Source organism: Aethina tumida, chromosome 1 (genome assembly GCF_024364675.1).
Source record: "Aethina tumida isolate Nest 87 chromosome 1, icAetTumi1.1, whole genome shotgun sequence".
Taxonomy (NCBI): domain Eukaryota; kingdom Metazoa; phylum Arthropoda; class Insecta; order Coleoptera; family Nitidulidae; genus Aethina; species Aethina tumida.
In genome coordinates, this window is record NC_065435.1 from 53,873,407 (window position 1) to 53,892,947 (window position 19,541).

General features: G+C 30.2%; 1 protein-coding gene and 2 long non-coding RNA genes across 3 annotated transcripts; 2 read left to right on the plus strand and 1 right to left on the minus strand.

Moving 5' to 3' along the window:
- The first annotated feature begins 259 nt into the window (after window positions 1-259).
- On the plus strand, window positions 260-13,681 carry LOC109594823 (doublesex- and mab-3-related transcription factor A2-like). The gene is made up of 3 exons (XM_020010060.2): window positions 260-746; window positions 10,207-10,600; window positions 12,452-13,681. The coding sequence occupies exons 1-3, from the start codon at window positions 281-283 to the stop codon at window positions 12,753-12,755; spliced, it is 1,164 nt and encodes a 387-aa protein (XP_019865619.2). The 5' UTR covers window positions 260-280; the 3' UTR covers window positions 12,756-13,681.
- Window positions 13,682-15,363: 1,682 nt separating this feature from the next.
- Window positions 15,364-16,206, minus strand: LOC126265481 (uncharacterized). Its single transcript, XR_007547968.1, has 2 exons — window positions 15,719-16,206; window positions 15,364-15,666 (listed from the first exon to the last, which is right to left on the minus strand). It is a non-coding gene; the product is annotated as an uncharacterized LOC126265481 (long non-coding RNA).
- A 311-nt stretch (window positions 16,207-16,517) lies between these two features.
- On the plus strand, window positions 16,518-16,914 carry LOC126265470 (uncharacterized). The gene is made up of 2 exons (XR_007547957.1): window positions 16,518-16,746; window positions 16,822-16,914. It is a non-coding gene; the product is annotated as an uncharacterized LOC126265470 (long non-coding RNA).
- Window positions 16,915-19,541: the final 2,627 nt, after the last annotated feature.

Below are 19,541 nucleotides of genomic sequence, written 5' to 3' on the forward strand. Positions count from 1 at the left end.
TAGTTTTGTATTCCTATTATGCCTCACATAATACAGTAAATATCAAGGCCCGAGGGGTTGTGGGGCGGCGCTAGCCGACACGTCATGGAAAATGGGCGGAGGCACCCGGAGGAAAGCTCCGGATTGGCGACGCCGCAACCAACTGTGTAAGCTTTGTAGCGACCACCGGTTACGGTATCATTACTCTGTTACTGTCAGTGCAGTCTACTCACCCTCTGGGACAGTGTTCCGTGGTATGATTTAGAAAACTGGTCTTTGGCGTAGTGTCGGTGATAGTTTAATGGACTGTTTCGATAACAAGATGAGTCTGCCGAGCAGTGGTGTCGACATGTCCACCCTGATGTCCCAGCACCCCGTCCTGGGAGCGATCCCGCCGGCCTTCTTCCTGCGAGCGTCGGAAAGATATCAGCGTACGCCGAAATGTGCGAGATGCCGCAACCACGGTGTCGTGTCAGCCCTGAAGGGCCACAAGCGCTATTGCAGATGGAGAGATTGCAATTGTGCCAAGTGCACGCTGATCGCCGAAAGGCAGAGAGTGATGGCCGCCCAGGTGGCACTCAGGAGGCAGCAGGCCCAGGAGGAGAACGAGGCCAGGGAGCTGGGTATCCTGTTCCCGACGCCCGCCGGCGTCGTCGAGAGTCCGCCTAGTCAGACGCCGCCGACGGGACCGGCCTCATCCGACATCGGCATCAGCAACATCCAGAGGAGCTTTCCCGCCTCGGATTCGTCGGACGCGCCCAGTCCAAGTAAGTTGATAAATTTGGAATTATGTTTTTGGAGTCTAGTTTATCGTTGGTGATTGCTCAGGGTTTTCCTTGATGATATCTGAAAGTTCATCACTAAGCATTAATTTCGATCATTTCGTTGATACCTTATTGTTTTTTATATAAAAATGTTATATCTGATTGAAATGAAGATTGTAGATAAATACTCAACTAGGAAGTCCATGAATAACATAAATATCAAATTTGTATGTTGGCTTATTATTTATAAATCTGTAATAGTCTTAAGACAAAATTTGGATTACATTTTCTGAAGAGCCACCTTACACATCAAATTTACAGAAGTGTTGAAGAAATAATTATATGTTGATGATATTTCCTCAAGGAAAAGAAATTTCACATTTGTGTCATGTATTAGAATTCATGATGAAGTAATATAAATTTAATTAAAATGTATAAAGCATTAATTAATTTAAAGGAAAAAATAATTTCTAGAATATCTGGAATAACCTGTAATTTTGTCCAGCATTCTGTGTTCTTAAAATAATTAAAAATAATATCTAAGTTATATATTTTTATTACATTATATTATCCCAATTTTATTTTCAATTCTCTTAAATAAGGCTAATAACAACAATTTATTTAATATAATTTTAAGTTTTCTAATTAAATTAATTAATTTGATTTATTAGTGTAAATAATTCCAGAAAAAAAGAACAAAAAAGACCTTTTTTCCAAAAAAATGTTGGTAATAAAAATGCAATTTGTAATTGATTTTAAATTATGATTGAGTAGAAGAAATTTAAAATCTTTACTTTTAATAATAAAGAAGTAAGTTCATTTTTATGATTAAACAATGATTATTAATTTTAATATCACACAGTAAATACAACTTTGTGAGCAAATGTGTAGAATTATCTTTAAAAATAATTGAGATGAAATTTACATTTTTTTAATCTCATAACTGTCTACAATTGAGGGAGTTGTCTCTTATACGGTTTCCGATGATATTACTTTTTTAATTTATAAGTTTATATTTTTTATGCTTGTAAGTATTCTTTAAATTAATTAACTTTTGAATACACTGTGCAGGTTATTGATATAACTATGGTATACATATTACACGAATGGTTTATTCAATTCAACTTTTCAGTCTATAAGCACATAGAATAAAATTAACTAATAGTGATCCCTTCTATAACAGTAGTGTTTCATTTCTAGAAACTTGGCTAAAATGTTTATAAACAATAACATTTTTTTTTCAAAATTAAATAATTTACATAAATAGTGTAATAAACCACTTCAACGATATATACCATTTAATTAAGAGAAAAAAATGCACAAAACACACACACAGATTAAAGAAATCCGTTCTGCGAACCCCAAGGATACGTGGTGGTGCCACGTAGCCGAAGTTTCACGTTGGACCAGTTGAAAAGAAACGTGGCCAAGTGGTCCAACACCATGCAAAGTCAATTATTGCCGTTTCTATGAACCCGCTTAATTGATCAACCCTCGTGGGTCTACACTCGCTAATGACTCTTGAAAACGATACAGAGATCGTTAGCAAATACTTTCGTGGGGGGTTGCGTTTAAACGCCCGATAAAATCGGCCCCGATTGTTCTCCTCGCTCAACATCCTCCAAAACCGTGTACAGACGGAGTAAGTTACTATGAATATTTTGGTTTCGTAAGCTGGTAATTCAATACTTTTCGGTGGAGTGTGCCTCGTTGATGGAAGATGGTGGATTTTAGGTATTTAGTATTTTCGGTTGGACGGTTTCGAATAGGCAAATCACCGGTAATGATCGCATTCCACGACATGTTTGTTTTGCAACAGGTAGATTATTTTGGTTGTTCAATTGCGAAAAGCTACATTTCGTGATGATCTTTGTGAATGGACCGAACAAAGAATTGGGAAAGTTAAAGTTGGGTTTTGCACCTGATCGCACATGGAAGGGCCCTAGCTGATGATATTTTACCAAGTTACCGGAACTGACGCTAATTTTTGAGCAGACACTTGATATTTTTATAAAGAAGTGTGTCCATAAGATATTCTGGGGTGCATTAAAATGGTTCGGTCAGGGGCATTTCAATAGACGCATTAGTTTTAATTGGATTTTCGACTGGGTTTTGAGCAAATTCAATGAGATTGTGATCAGATTCGCAACAGGTAGATAATTTGGGTAATGAGATGAAAAAGCCAGCAATTTGGAGTCTGCGGTAAATATATCAATATAAAATATTGATAAAATTTTCTTCTTTTAAGGAACACATTTCTGATTCAAAATTGTATGTGTATATAAGCTTTAATAAAATATTGTATATATATTTATACATGTATGTATATTTATTTTATTAAATAGGTGAACATTTGAAATATTATTTCTATGACTTTTATTATAAAAAATTAAAGTGATTAATCATTTATTTGAAATATTTTAAATATTAATTAACTAATTTTAATTTATTTTTTGAATTTGTTAAAAAAAATAAGAAAATACGTTTAACTATTTAAAAATCTTATACAAGAACATACAAAAATGTTGATAAAATTTTCTATGGACACCATCTTGAATATATAAACCAGCAATTTGGAGTCTCCGGTTATGAATGAAATGGAATTTTTAAAAGCTGAAACTTTTGTATGTAAGAGCAACTTATGAAATCTTAAATTGTTGAAATATCTTTTCAAACCATTAAATTCAATGTTGGGTTAAAGTACAAGAAAATAATTTTATTTATTTCAGTAAATAGCTGAACATTTCAAAAATTATTCTTATGACTTTTTATTATAAATATTTAATGTGTGATTTGGTTTATTTGAATTAATTATTAAAGAATTGAACATTTGAAATATTATATCCATGACTCTTATTATAAAAAATTAAAGTGATTAATCATTTGTTTGAAATGTTTTAAATATTAATCAGCTAATTTGAATTAAGTATTTGAATTTATTAAAAGAAAGGAAAGATGTATAACTATTTATAATTTTGGTTCAAGAACATATAATAATTTTGATAAAATTTTCTATGGACACCTTCTTGAAGGAACACATTTCTGATTCCAAACTCAATGGATATATAAAGCTTTAATAAAATATTGTATATATATTTATATAGGTGAACATTTGAAATATTATTTCTATGACTTTTATTATAAAAAATTAAAGTGATTAATAATTTATTTGAAATATTTTAAATATTAATTGACTAATTTTAATTTATTTTTTGAATTTGTCAAAAAAAAGAGATTATGTCTAACTATTTAAAAATTTTATATAAGAACATGTAAAAATGTTGACAAAATTTTCTATGGACACCATCTTGAAGGAACACATTTCTAATTCAAAATTGGATGGATATATAAACTTTTATTATAAAAAATTAAAGTGATTAATCGTTTATTTGAAATGTTTTAAATATTAATTAAGTAATTTTAATTTATTATTTGAATTAGGAGAAAAAAAAAGAAATATGTCTATAATTATTCAAAATTTTGATAAAAGTATGTCCCTTTAAGATGGTGCACGTATATTGGAGCACCCTGCATGAACTAGCAAAAGCCAATAAATAAATAAATAAATAAAAAGTAGTAAATTTAGTATACTAAATTAAATAAAAATAATTACGGTTATTTAATTAATTGATTGAATTTGAATATGAAATGGGGAAAAATTTTCATATTTGTACTTCTAAATGGAAAATAAATTAACAGTCTATCAGGAAATTCAGAATCATCAATAGCTTCGACATATTTAGACGAGATGAGATGTCAAACGCAACATCACGATTCATTATTCTTTCAAAAGGTCTTATTATAAATTCATTGTCGAATTTGAATATCATTGAACATAGAGCACAATTAATAAACGAACTTCTTAACAATGACAATGTGATTCGTCTCAGTTAATAATAAGATAAAAAAAGACAGATAATAATAATAATAATGAAGTTCACTCTACACACAATACCATTATGAAGACATCATAATGCGAGAAATACATCATCACTGTGTAATTCTAACGCCAAACCGGGGGCAAATATGACAATATTGTACGGTGAAACTGGTGCGGGCGCAGACCGCGTCGCCCCAGACGTTTCGCTTGATAGTGAACAGTTAACATGTCTGCACCAGAGAGCTTATAAATCCCGACATATTGTTGTAAGACAATGCATTAGCGACGTGTACCGCCTGAAATTGCAGAAATTCAAACAATAGCAAGCGCCTGGCAAGGGTTGCAAGATTTATAACGCCCTGCGGAACGACGCCCGACGCTACCGAACTATCTCTCGGATCCGTTTCACTATTTTGGCTGAAGGGTTGTTGGCACTGTTTTCGCTTGTGCCGGTTAGAAGCAAAAGTTTCTTCTGTTCGGTGCCGGGCCGGGCGTTTGTCTGTTTGATCCATCGTGCATATAAAACTTTGGTCGCACGTTAATTTCATTCTTCGTCATCGAATGTCGCCGTTTTGGTGGCGACGAAAGAGGTTCGTGTGAACAAGAGCGTGCGGTAGAGAGTTGATTAGTCCTCATAAAGAGTTCTAAGCTGAAGAATCCCGCTAAGCAAACATGGTTGGTCTAACAGTGGTAATAGCCGGGTGCCGGGGCAAATATTGAATCTGAGACCGACATCGACATCATTGTTCGGTCTACAAACAATTCACATATTAGAAAGATTTGCCTTCTCCATCGATACACGCATATGTGTACCACGATCCGGCGCATTGAAAAATGTATTTCTGTGTCTTCTTAAGGAATTCTCTCCGCGTTCAGCCAATATTTGTCGTGATCAAATATGAAAGTCGGCGGAGCGCAGCTTGAAAAAATTTAAAAAAGTACGTGTTAGCATTACAAAATGATCAATCAAAAGCGAGGTGGTGTTCTGAAAACTGCATAAACGGTGGGAATTTACCCCCTTCGGTGAGCGGAGCTAATAACAAAAATAAGTAGCAATTGGATCTCAATTAGAGGGTCACGAGTAGCGGTTGATTTGAGGCGGCACCCGTGAAGATGACATTCGCGCGGAATAGCTTGAAATGGGGGGTCTGTTATAAAAGAGAGCTGTCGCCACTTCATTACCCGCCAAATGATACTCGTGGAATTCGCAATAAGGCAGGAATGTGGCGGGTCGGGCTCTGTTATAAATATGAGTATCCATTTAATATATAGTCAGCGACGGCTCATCGTAAATGACTCCGTTTATGGGTCATATTTGTGCCCGATAACGGTCCATCGGGGTCCATTACTCGCTGCATTATTACTGAAGGTAATCGGACCATTGTCGCTGGACTAGGAAAATGTGAAACAGAGAAAAATAGAGCAACGACGGGGAAATGAGGGAAATGAAGTTGATATTATCGTCACGTCCAAGGACGATTTGCATATCTCGGCACTTAATGTGCTCATATTCTTTGTATGTTGGTCTATTTTAAACTTCATTGTTACAAGATCTATAAAATATTAATTTATATTATGCTAATGATGACAACGGATGCTTTTATTACATTTTCACTGCAAAAATTTATTAAACTATAAATTTAATTTAACTTTCGATTCTTTCTCGGAATACATTTTGTTAGGTTAGACAATTCTTTTAACATAAAAGAAATAAGTAAATATATATTTTTAATAAAAGTGAAAAATAAAACATTGTAAATTCTAACTTATTTCAAAGAAAGACTTAATAATGTGTTACACATTTTTTCTATTTCATCTGATTTAAAATTAAGATTCTGAAACTATGTAATTAAATTTTACTCTTTTTAAAGATAGAATTTATTTTAACAAAAAGAATCACAGAATATTTAATGTTTTATTTTATTTTCAAAAAAAAAACACAAAATAAAACATTATCATTTATTCATAGACACAATTTTTTACCATCTTAAAATTTGATCAATTTTCAAAATAATTACGAATTAAAACTTTATAATTTAACCGTAGATACAATTTCTTGTGAGTTTTGAAAATTGAACATTCTCTAAATTTAAAATTTTTTGACTTAATTATTTATTGATATTTGTATATTTTATTTTAAAATTATAAAACTCGAAAACTGTATAAGTAACTTTTTGATGCTATTCAATATTTCATATAAATCGACGTTCTAATTATAAATATATTAATTAATTTTATTATTTTTTATCTTAAAATATGATCAATTTAAAAAAGTTACGAAATAAAATTTTATTATTTAATCATAGATACAATTTTTTAACATATTAAAATGTGATCAATTTTCAAGAAAATTTACGAATAAAACTTTCTAATTTAACCAAATTTTTTAAATTGAATAATTAAATTTAAAATTAAATTACATTAAATATTCTCAAAATTTAAAATTAAATTAAAATATTGATGATTAAATTTTAAGTAGTGTTTAAGTGTGAATTATTTCCTGATATTTTATTCTAATATTGTATATCTCAGAAATGATATAATATAAAAATTCTTTATACTACTTAATATTTCAAAAATATATACTTTCTTATTACCACTATTTTAATAATTGTGTTATAATATTATTTTTTACCTCAAAATATAATTTTTATTTTTAAGAAAATTTACGAAATAAAATTCTACAATACAACATTCCCATTTAAATATAATTTTCTGAAAATTTTGAAATTGAAAATTCTCTAAATTTAAGCACAAATTAGATTAAATATTTAGTATCTAGTACTTTAGAATATTGGTTTAAAAAATATGTTAACTTTAAATTAAGGTAATTTATACATTCTAATAATATCTTAATATTTATATATTTTATGTAAAATTACAAAATTCAAAAATTATATAAGTAATTTTTTCATACTTTCAAAATTTTAATTAATTTTATTAATATTATTTATTGTAAAATATAATCTGCATTCAAAGAAATTTACTAAACAAATCTCCACAATGTAATCTTCCTATTCACAATTTTTTGCGAATTTTGAAAATAAAATATTCTCTAAATTTAAATATAAATTAAGCTTGTAAATCTTTTATCATAATTATATATTTTATTTTAAAATTAACAAATATAATAATTATATAATTTATAATTTTATACTGTATTATGTTCTACAAAAGAAAATTGAATTTTATAAAACTAATGTATCCTATAAATTTATATACAGATTAAATATTTTATTGATAATTTAAGTACTTCTAATATTTATTTACGTTTTTTGTACTTTCTTATTACATATTTATATATTTTATTTTTAATATCAAGAGATTAATAAAATTCTATACTAACATTTATTTATTAATATTTTATTTTATTTTAATTTCTAAATGTGGTACATTGTCAATAATTTGTATAAAAAAACTTTAACCATCTTATCCCAATCTTAACATTCAGATAGGTTTTTGGTGAATTTTAATAAAATTAAATATTTTCTAACTAATTGTATTAAAATATTAATAATTCAATTTAAATACTTAAGTAAAATATCCATAAAATAGGTATAATTAATATATATAATTTGAAAAAATGTTCAACTTTAAATTTTAAAAGTAAAATATGTAAGATTTTTTTTTAATCCATAGTTTGAAAATTTTTATTTGTTTCCATTATTATTGTTATATAATTTTTTGTGCATTTACTTTACCAAAATTTAGTAACTGATGTCAATTTTATTAAAAAACAGCACATAATAATCTTAAAACTAAAATGTCGAATAATATCAAGTGTAAATTTATTAAGGGTATGCTTGATTATTTAAGCAATTAAGAAACATTATTGTTTAATTAAAATATTTAGCTTTAAACCCAATCGCGCCATCCGGCCATTCACGGTTTTATGCGTTCGAGAAAAAAAAGAACACGTCAATGGATATCGCTTTGAAAGTGCCCAACCTCATTTCCAGACGCAAACTTAATAAGAGAAGAGACATTTTGCATTTCGCCGTAGTTTGGTCGATCCCGGCCAAGAGGAAGAAGTAATTAAAAGGCCATAAAACGAATAGAATTCAATATCGAATCGTAAAGTTGGAAGTTAAATGTAGTCGGCTATTGTTCGGATTAACGACGTATCTGCCGCGTTATTATCCCTCATTAAAAAGTTTCAGACGCTGCCTTCTATTTCCACGATTCCCCGGTATTGTTACTGACGTCTTAAAATTTACAGCGCGCCGTGTTCTGTTTTATTGATTCAGTTTGAATTCTGTTTCAGTTCGGATCGCGTTCGCGTAATTAATAATGCCCGATTAATGTTATTTCCAGCCCGGAGTCCGGATCGGTGGTTGAAGTGCCACGATATTATTATTACCTGTGTTTCATGCGTGCCAAATTAATCCGATTAGTAACAAGTAAATTTACTAGACTCTGCACTCAGTTCATAGGCGATCGATCGATTTACGTAATGCTCAATTATTATTGTTCACAAACTGTTGGGCTGAACAAATGAACTGCTATAAATTTTAACATTTTCTCCCCGTTTTTTGTGCGAGCATTTCAAATATAAAGGAAAACTCCGGATTGAATTTTGTGTCAGGGCAAAACTGTTCATTAATTACCATTTGAATGTAGTCGACCACCGTCCACTCGAAAACGGTTTGTTTTCCCAAATGGACTGGCATTTTTCCTAACAAGGACTCCCTATCAACGAACTTAGTAGCGGCCCTGAATGCAAACCACTACACCCAAGTAATATATATATATATAGATTTAGGTACTTAACATTTTGTTTTCAATTTACAAGTGGTCACTCGAACTGACCATAATGCAGTTCAGGGATTAAAACGCACTGATTTCAGTTTTATTCAGTTACTTTCATCGAAACGTTCCAGCTATATATAATCCATTTAGCCTTTCATTATAAATGAAAATGGTATCAATAAGTGGAGCCTAAAATACTGCCAATTGTTTATTCCACAATTTCCGAATGACCGAATGCAATTTAGAGATTTTCAAACAACAAATGGACTCTGTTTTCATGTACCATTCAAACTTTTCACAATTTTATTCAAGTCTTTATCTTTTAGTAATCCAATATGGGTGGAAATACGTGCGACATTTGGATAAACAACAACATAATTGCTTTCGAAAACATGATTAAATGTGTAAACGTACTTTTGTCATAGGAAACTTCTTTTGTAACTGGAGATTTACGTTTGATTTAAGAAGTTCCTACAGTTGCAGTGCTAAGTACAAACAACTTGATAGAAAAGAATTTTCAATAGGAACAGGCGAGGCGGCTCACTTTTATTAACAAAACGGGGCAACACTACACCTATCGCAGATTACATTACATTTTTTAACGGATACTGTAAACAGGCCGTGCAAAAATTTAATCTCAAATCAGATTGTGCACAGGTATACAAGCATTGTGTTTTAAATCAGATATGTTTGCACTCCCAAAGTGCTGAAAACTGATATGAAATAAAGAAGATTTAATCCAAATCTATCAAAACAGCTTTCACCTAAACGTTCTAATAAACTGATTCGATTACGTTGAACGACATTAACATGTACATAATTTGTTTATTGCAGCATTGAAACGTCCCCGTCTGAAAGTGGAGAGCTGCTCCCTGGAGGAATCCGATTCGGACCCAGAAGAAATCAAGAGAAGCCGCGAATCTCCGCCGATGTCTCAGCCACCGGCGCCCACACAACCGACACCATCCCCAGAGCCGGTGACCAGTCCCGATCCGGATTTGGACGTCGAAGATGACACGGAAAGCGAAGTGCCGGAGAATTTGTCCATTAAAAAATCGTCCAGTCCAGAAACTACGCCTCAGCATAACGCCAACTTCATTCCCTACCAACAGTTCGCCCAGTTTCCGCAGTTCCAGCCTCATTATCCGATGCAGAGGTCCCCGATTGACGTTCTCCTGAGAGTATTTCCCGGCAGAAGAAGATCAGACATAGAAAGTATCTTGCAGAGGTGAGTGATCAATTAATAATTTGTATTGTTAGACGCAAAACAATACGTAAATGGTTGTTTGCTGTAATTAAAAATGTATGTACACAATTGTAAGTCAAACACACACAGTAATATTTAATCAATAAAGAGTAATCTGGAGTCTATATTCGATTTCATGGAACAATGCTGGTAAAAATAACAACAATGTAAATTTTACATACACCGACTTGTTCAGTAATATTTGTTTTTTGACCTCTTTAATAATACAAAGCACAAATGGAACTGTAAATACAAGAAATATAGAAACGGGTTATTCTGTGCAAACACTCTGGACAAAAGTAATTATAAAAAAATTATATAACATTGCCACTAATTGATTATTATTAACTGTTTAAACATCCCAAAAAATAGCCTTGGTTTTTAGACGGAGGTTAAGTAATAAGATAAATGTTATTAACATAAAATGCATTCTTTTACTCTTTTAATTTTCTATTCTTTTTCCTTCCTTTTAATTTATAATAATAAATGGGTATGTATACCTTTCAATTATCCATTGTTTAATATAATCACTGACAATTTTACTTGTAAATAATTTATTAATAATATTTCAACATAAAATAGTACTTCCATTTTATAAATAAATATTTAATAAATATTTAATTAAATTTCCATTTTTACTTCATTTATAGTATGATATTAAAAATTAAATCTTATTTACATATATATACATTTATTTTTATTTTAACAATTTTGAAATTGAATTTTGCGAATTTTTATAAATCACTAATAAAAATAATCACATATTTATTAATAATAATATAAGAATATTTATACATATAAAAAATTTTATATATACATTTAAATATTTACGGATCTCTTTTCTAGTTTTAAATTTAATACCTTTAACTTTTGTTTGCAAATATTTCATTATTATTATTATATTATTCATAATATAATTATAATAATATATAATTAATAAATACAATCCTTAATTTTTTAATAAATATATCACACTATTATAAATATAAAAAATCTTGTTTAATTAAAACATTGAAATTTTTACTGAATTCTTTTGTATTTTTTAACTGAATACCCTCTAACTTTAAGTTTGCAAACATATTATTATAAAAATAACTTATCTGTAATATTAAAACTAATTAAATTAATTTTATTATAAAAAATGAAATTTTTGAAATTACTATTTTATCTCAGATGAGGGTTAAATTGTTAAAATAAAATAAATGTTTTTATAAATTAAATTTTAGATACATAATAAATTTTATAAATCACTAATAAATATCATCAAACATTTGATTAAAACATTTAAATTTTTACTGAACTCTTTTGTATTTTTTAATTAAATATATTAACATAAATTATTTAATTTAAAATAAATTATTATCTCAGTTATTTTTATTTTTTTCTTTATTTATACTAATTTTTTTGATAAATATTTTTATTCTGTCTAATCTAAATTAAACAAATTTCATAATTCACACTTACTTTTTCATTAAATATTTAATATTTATATTATATAATTTTTTTACTTTGTTCAAATTAAATACATTATTGAAATATTTTATTATTATTCAAAATGTTCCAATGAATCTTATCTTACATTTTCAAAAACATTTTCGATTTTAGATTTTACTATTGTGCATATAATTAAAATAAATTATAAAATTTAATTTAATTTGGTTTCATTTAAATTGAAATAAATTTTATTCTGTCAAAATAAATAAGGTGGTTCATTTATAAATGATAAATAAATTTTAGTCTATATTAAACGTGTTTTTTCACAATTTTAACACAAAATCGTGAAGAAAATCAAAAATTTTTTGCGGTATTAGAAGAAAGGTATCATTGTTACAGATGCAAAGGAGACGTGCTCCAAGCGATGGAGATGATGGTGAGCGGCAGCCACGAGGAAGTGCAGGCGCCGTCCGCCTTCTCCCCGCTGGGCCCGCCGCCAAACTTCCACCGATACAGCCCCTCCAGACGTTTCCTGTCGGCCCCGTACGCCGGCACGGGTTACCTTCCGACGGTAATCCGCCCGCCGCAGGATTACCTCACCACCATGGTGGCGCCCGTTCACGACATGTACAACAGCGAGAAGGCAACCGCATCGTCGCCGGGTTCCAATACCGGATCGGACAAAACGTCCTACTCGGAATAGCGACTGTGCTACGGTAACGACGTTTATTATCAATGATCCGGTGTAATCAATAGCTATGATTTTAAAACAGTCGGCGATTAAAATACACCCCATTGCTATTGCCCCGACACTAATGAATCACTAATGCGTTGCCATCCATCTCTCGTCGAACAAGCCATCTCAAGAGCAACGATACGGACTGGCTGGGGTGCGTAACCACAATTTAATTTAGACAATAAATCGGGGCTGCACACGCCACTGTTTACAAAATAATTTATATGATCTGGTAGCTACAGCCCAACAATGGACTAGCTAATAACTGGCTTCAAATGTTTTCAATAGGACTAGGGGTGGACCGACCCCTCCGGGGCACGCGGGGGATGGAAATTTGATTCATATGTGTTTCATAATTAAATTCTGATGTGATTGTTCGCCCGTAAACGCCGGGGACTCTTTTGCCGTCTGCCTCTCTCGGAGTACTGGGCCCCGTCTATTGGCTGGTTTCTCGTACTTGAAGTGTTTTTAATATTGTGTCAATGATGAGCCTTTGTCGGGGCGAGGTATTCAAAAGGTGAACAAAATTAAATTCAGCTGATATTAAATTTGTAAAAGGAGGTTTATTAAATATTGCGCGGGATATCTTTGGATAATGTGCCAAAAGTTGATGTACGTAAGTAAAATTGGGCCAATATTGATTTGGAAAAAATCAGTAAATTCACACTACTTTCATATAAACTCTGACTAAGACCAATCCGATTTTCTGTCTTCTAATTTAGAGATTCTAACATATAATAACATCATAGCTGTCTTCGATTGATCACACACCGAATTTTTGTAAATAAAAATGTAAATAAACAAAAAACAACAAAATGCTTTAATGTCTTTTAGTAGGTAGTTGGTAATTCATTTTCTTAATCGGTTAAACTGTATATAAATTGTGTATAATAATTGTAGAATAACAAATGTATTCGAGTATAGGTATGAACAAATAAATGTACTATATTAGTAGCACATCTAGTTTGATTTAAATTAGTAAAATTGTATTGTATACGAATCATAAATAAATATGTGTTATCTATAAACATACGAGTCTAATTTCAACCTAAACCTGAAATTTTATTCATATTTTTTTAATGAAAAAACTAAAAACTGAAGGTAAGTACAAACATTTTATTTTGCATGAAACCGAACGTAAAAATATTTTTAATAGTGCTGTGGAGTTCGTAAATTACTGTACAGAATGTAGAGTTTAAAAATTTATTTAAATTGAATTGTATTGTACATATTTTTGCTAAACCACAATTTATTAAAAGCTAGTAAATATGAAATTATTTATGAAAGCTTATGAGATGAAATTACTAGATTTATTTTATTACAACTAATCACTAGTAACAATAAAATTAATTGGATTATTTTTAAAATTTCATTAAAAAACCATCATCTTAATACTCATTTCAACTATGATTATTAATTCTTAAATAATTAGATCCACCGTTTGTAATCAAATTTTAGTTTGTGGCTAATTGTTAAAAAAATATTTTAATTTATTTGAAAAATAAATATAATAAAGATCAAATCAAATAAAAAATACAATTTTTAAATTACACTGGTATAATTTTTAAATTACACGGTAGAGTAACCGAATAGTGTTTGTAAGGTAATTTAGTGTGCTGAATTCGAATCTCTTGTTTTCGTTTGTTTTAATAAATAAAGGAAATTTCAAAAGTGAATGGCAATGTTTGAATATCATTTGTATTTCTCTGGGTCAGTTTCAGGAAATTAGAGTCCAGCAATAATCTCCAAACATACTTTTATCCCAAAATCCTTGATAATTTCTTTCAACTTTCATTAAATCTTGATGAATACGTTCTCCTTCTTCCATCGTTCATCCCACCCAGGTTTTATGGAAAAAAGTCCAAATGTGTACCTAATTCACAATAATTTTTCAATAATTCAGTAACAATTTGTCTGTAGTTATCACTTATCTTGTTTCCAAGAAAACCTTCTACGATGCTTTTCAAAGATTGTCAGGTTGTAGATTCTTTCTTCAATAAACATTGTGAAAAATAATCATCATTCAATAACTTCCTGATCTCAAAACCAACAAATATGCCTTCTTTTAATTATACCATACGAAATTTTAGGAAAAACAGCTAATAAAATTTTTATTCAGAATCTTAACAAAGTTTTAAAACAAAAAACTTGTTTTAACATATACGCAGTGGTGGAAGTAGAACGTCATTTGGATCAACTAATGTTTTATTTGAAATTTTTTGTTTGCCAGAAGAATGAATACTTAGTTCTTTGTATGTGGTATAAAAAGAACAAGACTTGATAGCACAATTTTGACTGTAAACTTGAATTCTACGCACTCCACATATCACGAATTAAGCAATGAAACTTAAAATTATAAAAACCAAAATAAAAAAGTTATGAATATTGATTTTTTTAGTGACATAATTTTAATACATACAGCGGGAAAAATATTATATATACAGTGAGGTTGTAAAAAGTCTTCTTCCCCCTGATATCTTTTAAATGGTGAATTTAACAAAATTTTGTCATAACGTTGACAATACCAAATTGTTGTGTTATGTTATGTTATGTAGACCAGTGAATGTAAGTCAAAATTGTACTACTTTTTATTAGATACCAGTGTTTCTTGTAAGTCTGGGGTCAAACAAACCCCCATACACTAACCATTTTCTAACAGTTTCTTGAACTAATTTCAGTCTCAAATCTCATTTCCTCCACGTTGGTTTCAGTTGACGAGAAGATTGAATTGTTTTTTGACACTGGAATTATTCAAATACCAATTTTCTTTCAATATTTTTTCTTACTACCACAGCCATTTTTTCTAAAATTTTTAATAATATGGGAAACGATAGACTTATGTAGCCGTAAACTACATGATGAAAGAGTTGCTCTTCCCCTGAAAGGCATAAGATTACGACCACGAATAAAATTAATGTGGTGGATCGAACCCGTCAACTATTTTTTGTAAAGATTCAACACATGATGGGCTGTACAGTCAACAAAATTTTTCTTGACCTCTTTTTAGGTACTGTTCCACTATGTTCACCAACTTCAACCCATTGTCAACCCATTGTCCAGAGCAAGGAGAATTGTAGTCAATCAATTTTTCAACACAATAAAACGTTCGTTTGAATTTTGTGCAAGGAATTAACCGGCAATTGTTAAACATCTAATTTTATCCTAGTTTAATTTATTTAAAATACGCTTATCCAATTTTTCATTGCATAAAGCCTCTTTTTAATGGTTAATTCATCACAATTTAATGACCCATTTTCAAATATTTTACAAGAGAATTTTGCACACGATATTGCTTGTAGGTACAGGTTTCAGGAAAATATTGATATTGTTCAGCTTCAATATATGGTCAGTTTTAAACCGATAAAACAAGTGTGGTGCTTCCATTACTTACAGCATCTTTTCCAAACGCCTTGCGAATGTGATATGCCGCTTCTGTTGTTCTTTTGTGATACTTAATTTCAAAAATATTTTAATTCTTCTCCATTCAATATTATGTTGTGGTTAAGCAGCTGCATTAAAGAAGTTATATAAAAAAATTCTTTACTAAAAAATGTGTTATAACTACAAAAAATATTTATTACAAGTTCATTCACACAATAGAAGTTTATTGTCTCAATTATGTTACTTATGAATTGTTGGTTCTACTTACAATGGTTATCAGAAGGGGACTTTTTATGACATCACTATATATATATTATTTAAAAATATCAAACTTTGAATATTGACAGACAGTCTTGTCAACTAAAATTGTACTTGTCGGGCAAAATGAACAAATCTTCGAGTAGTGACAGCGCTGATGAGTCTGTGCAAGTATTGGGCGTCATAGTACCCTGCTCCCAACGAAAAAGAATTGAAATCAGTTCAGACGATTGGAAAATATTTATAATAATAGTGAATATAATTTTTCATGTAATTATATTGATCGTGTTAATAATCGTCCATACAAGAATTAGACGTGGTAAGAGTTTAAACAGTTTTAAAGTTATCGTTCTTAAATGCCAATATGAAAACACACGTTATGTTTTTGTTTCAGCACTGGGCATTTTCACAAGCAAGGACGTTTACGACAGCTACAACTAAAATTAATTTCGTGTACCAAAGAGCGAATAAAAGCTTATTTTATTAATTGCTTTAGTTTTATTGTCATAAATTTAAATAATGGTACTGTTTATATAAACCACGTTTCACACGGTCTTATTGGCAAGATACGAGATTGTTGTCGGTGGACAAAACCACACACACATATCCTACTTGTGTGCGATCAGATACGATTCAATTTAAGCACGTTTCAGCGATCATATTCATATTCAATAACTATGAACGACGCTTTATTAAACTGACCCAACATTTATTCTATTCGATATCATCACAAATATCATCTGTAATTTCTATGAATTAATTTTTTTATTATTATTTGGACTGTGCCCTTCGCAGTATTCGCATGGATGCACGACTATACTCCTTTATGGGCTTTGTTGGAGGAAACGCAATCGGGGTTTGTGTTTGATTTGTAGATATACTTGTTTGAGGCTTGTACGTTTGTTTTTTTACAGTCGGCAAATGATATTATGAATATTCAGATCGTTGATGGGTTCATCCGTTTGTTGGTTCTGCTGGTAAATTGTGTCTTCTTTTCTAATTCAGATAATCTGTTTTTTCTCTAACATTAATCATAGATAGGTAGATGTAGGAAAGGTTAGTTAATCGACTGAATTAATTTCTTCTCTTTGAAAAAGTTGCTGGAAAAAGTAATCTATGTTTTTATGTAGAGTTTAATTTTAAAATTGTATAACTTTTATTGTTCTTCATACTAGTCTCCCTTTTAATAAATAATTTTTTGATAACGTTCAACGTACAAAATCAACTTCAGTTTTAACCTCCTCTTCGGTATTAAACCCCTTATTGCATTGGACAATGACCAAAATAAATAATAGATACATAGAAAAACATCTGGACTATATGGTGGATGAAGTAGGACTTCCCATTTAACATTTTTGAAGCTTCCTTTGAGTCTCTAATGGAACGTGTTGTCTTTCATTGTCATGAGGAAGAAGAAGGCTTTTCTTATTAGCTAAAGTAAGTTTTCCATGCACCTAAGCAATTTTCGAGTCAATATGTAAAATTCCATACCACCAAAATCTTGATAAAGATCTTATTGCTATGACAGTTTATCCTGATTACAATAACTAATAAAGAAATTTTAAGGATTACTTAAATTATTTTTCATTCTATATGTTCTTCTAAATCACAAAATAACAGATTTTAATTGAATCAAAAAGGGTAATTATTAATGTTTTATCATTATCTGATTAGTGGTTAATTTAAATAAAATATCTCTCATTAGCATCCCTTGTAAAACATGTTTGCTGTGCCCCTGGAACGGCGGCATTATTGGTTTGACACCGACTGGAAAATTTTAGTAAATTTCGCGGCTCGGTGGGGGCGGCGGCCGGGCGTAATCCTGGGGGATGAGTATCGGTTACGCACGTACACGTATCAGTCGGATGAATAAGAGAAGCGATGAACAGAGGGACGAGGTGGGACCCACGATGAGATGAGAGAGAATATTGGTGTGAATGTTCGGCGCGAGGAATGTGGCGGCCGGGCGGTCGGGCGGCAAATGGGGCGGTTTACAATTTTCAATTCAAAGTCTACGTCGAACGTCTTCAATATTGCAATATGAAAGGTCTCAACCGGGGAATCTCAAGAATTACAACGACGCCGCGAGTTACTTAACATCTTACCTTATAACCAACCCCCGAGTCCTTTCACCGCCGCAATAGGACCAGCTGAACGACCCTTTGTGTTCCGTGCATAAATATTTAGTGATATCTATGTGCGTCCGTTTCGTTTTTAATCTAACGGATGGAATTTTGTTGGGGGGTTTTGTCTCATAAACCGCTCGTTCATTACGAGTCAACAAATGTTAAGTCATGGGAAAAAATAATTATTGTTTAATACATATGACATTTTAAATTTTCTAATATGTAACATATATATTAAATATTATTAAATATGTCATTTTCAAAATAAAATAACAGTAGTTACAAACATATTAATTATCTTGAATTATGTCAAATATCTTATGGTGATTATTATCAAAAAGATAAACAAATTACATATTTTTGAAAAGTTTGTTTTTTTCACATTTTAATTATGGTGTTGATATGAAATAAGAAGTTACTCATTATATTGTTTCAAAATTATAAGGAGATATTACTGTATATACTGTGGTCATAATTATAACAACTTTTTAAATTAATAAATGTATTAGCCAAACTCTATAGAAAACTATTTTTCTGAATTGACCTGGACATAAATATGGCAATATATAAAATTTATTAGTAAATAATTACAAAAAGGTCAATCCCAACATTTTAAATATTTCTGCATTTTTATTGTACTACTTATATAATATTATTATACTAATATTTATTAAGAAATTAGAAAAATCATATTTTAATATATATTACAGATAATATGCAAACTTGGTTAGTTAATAAATTGCTGTATAAACTTAATTTCATATAAATTAGTACTTTTAACCTAGACTAGTATACCAAAATAACTAGACAATTTATAAATTATCCAAGATAGTTATAGTTAATGTGGAAAACAATTTTTAGTACCAAAAAATAATCAGTATAATCTATTTAATTTTCTGGCTAATTTCATTACCTTAAATTAGACATTACTAAAATGCTAATATATTTTAATTTTTATTAACAATTACAGGTCATAAAAAAATTCTAA

What these genes read in the sequence shown, in the direction of transcription:
- LOC109594823 (XM_020010060.2), top strand. Translation starts at nt 281, where the DNA reads ATGGACTGTTTCGATAACAAGATGAGTCTGCCGAGCAGTGGTGTCGAC. An exon ending in GTCGGACGCGCCCAGTCCAA is followed by an intron (nt 747 to 10,206) that starts GTAAGTTGATAA and finishes TGTTTATTGCAG; the next exon opens with CATTGAAACGTCCCCGTCTG. An exon ending in ATAGAAAGTATCTTGCAGAG is followed by an intron (nt 10,601 to 12,451) that starts GTGAGTGATCAA and finishes TCATTGTTACAG; the next exon opens with ATGCAAAGGAGACGTGCTCC.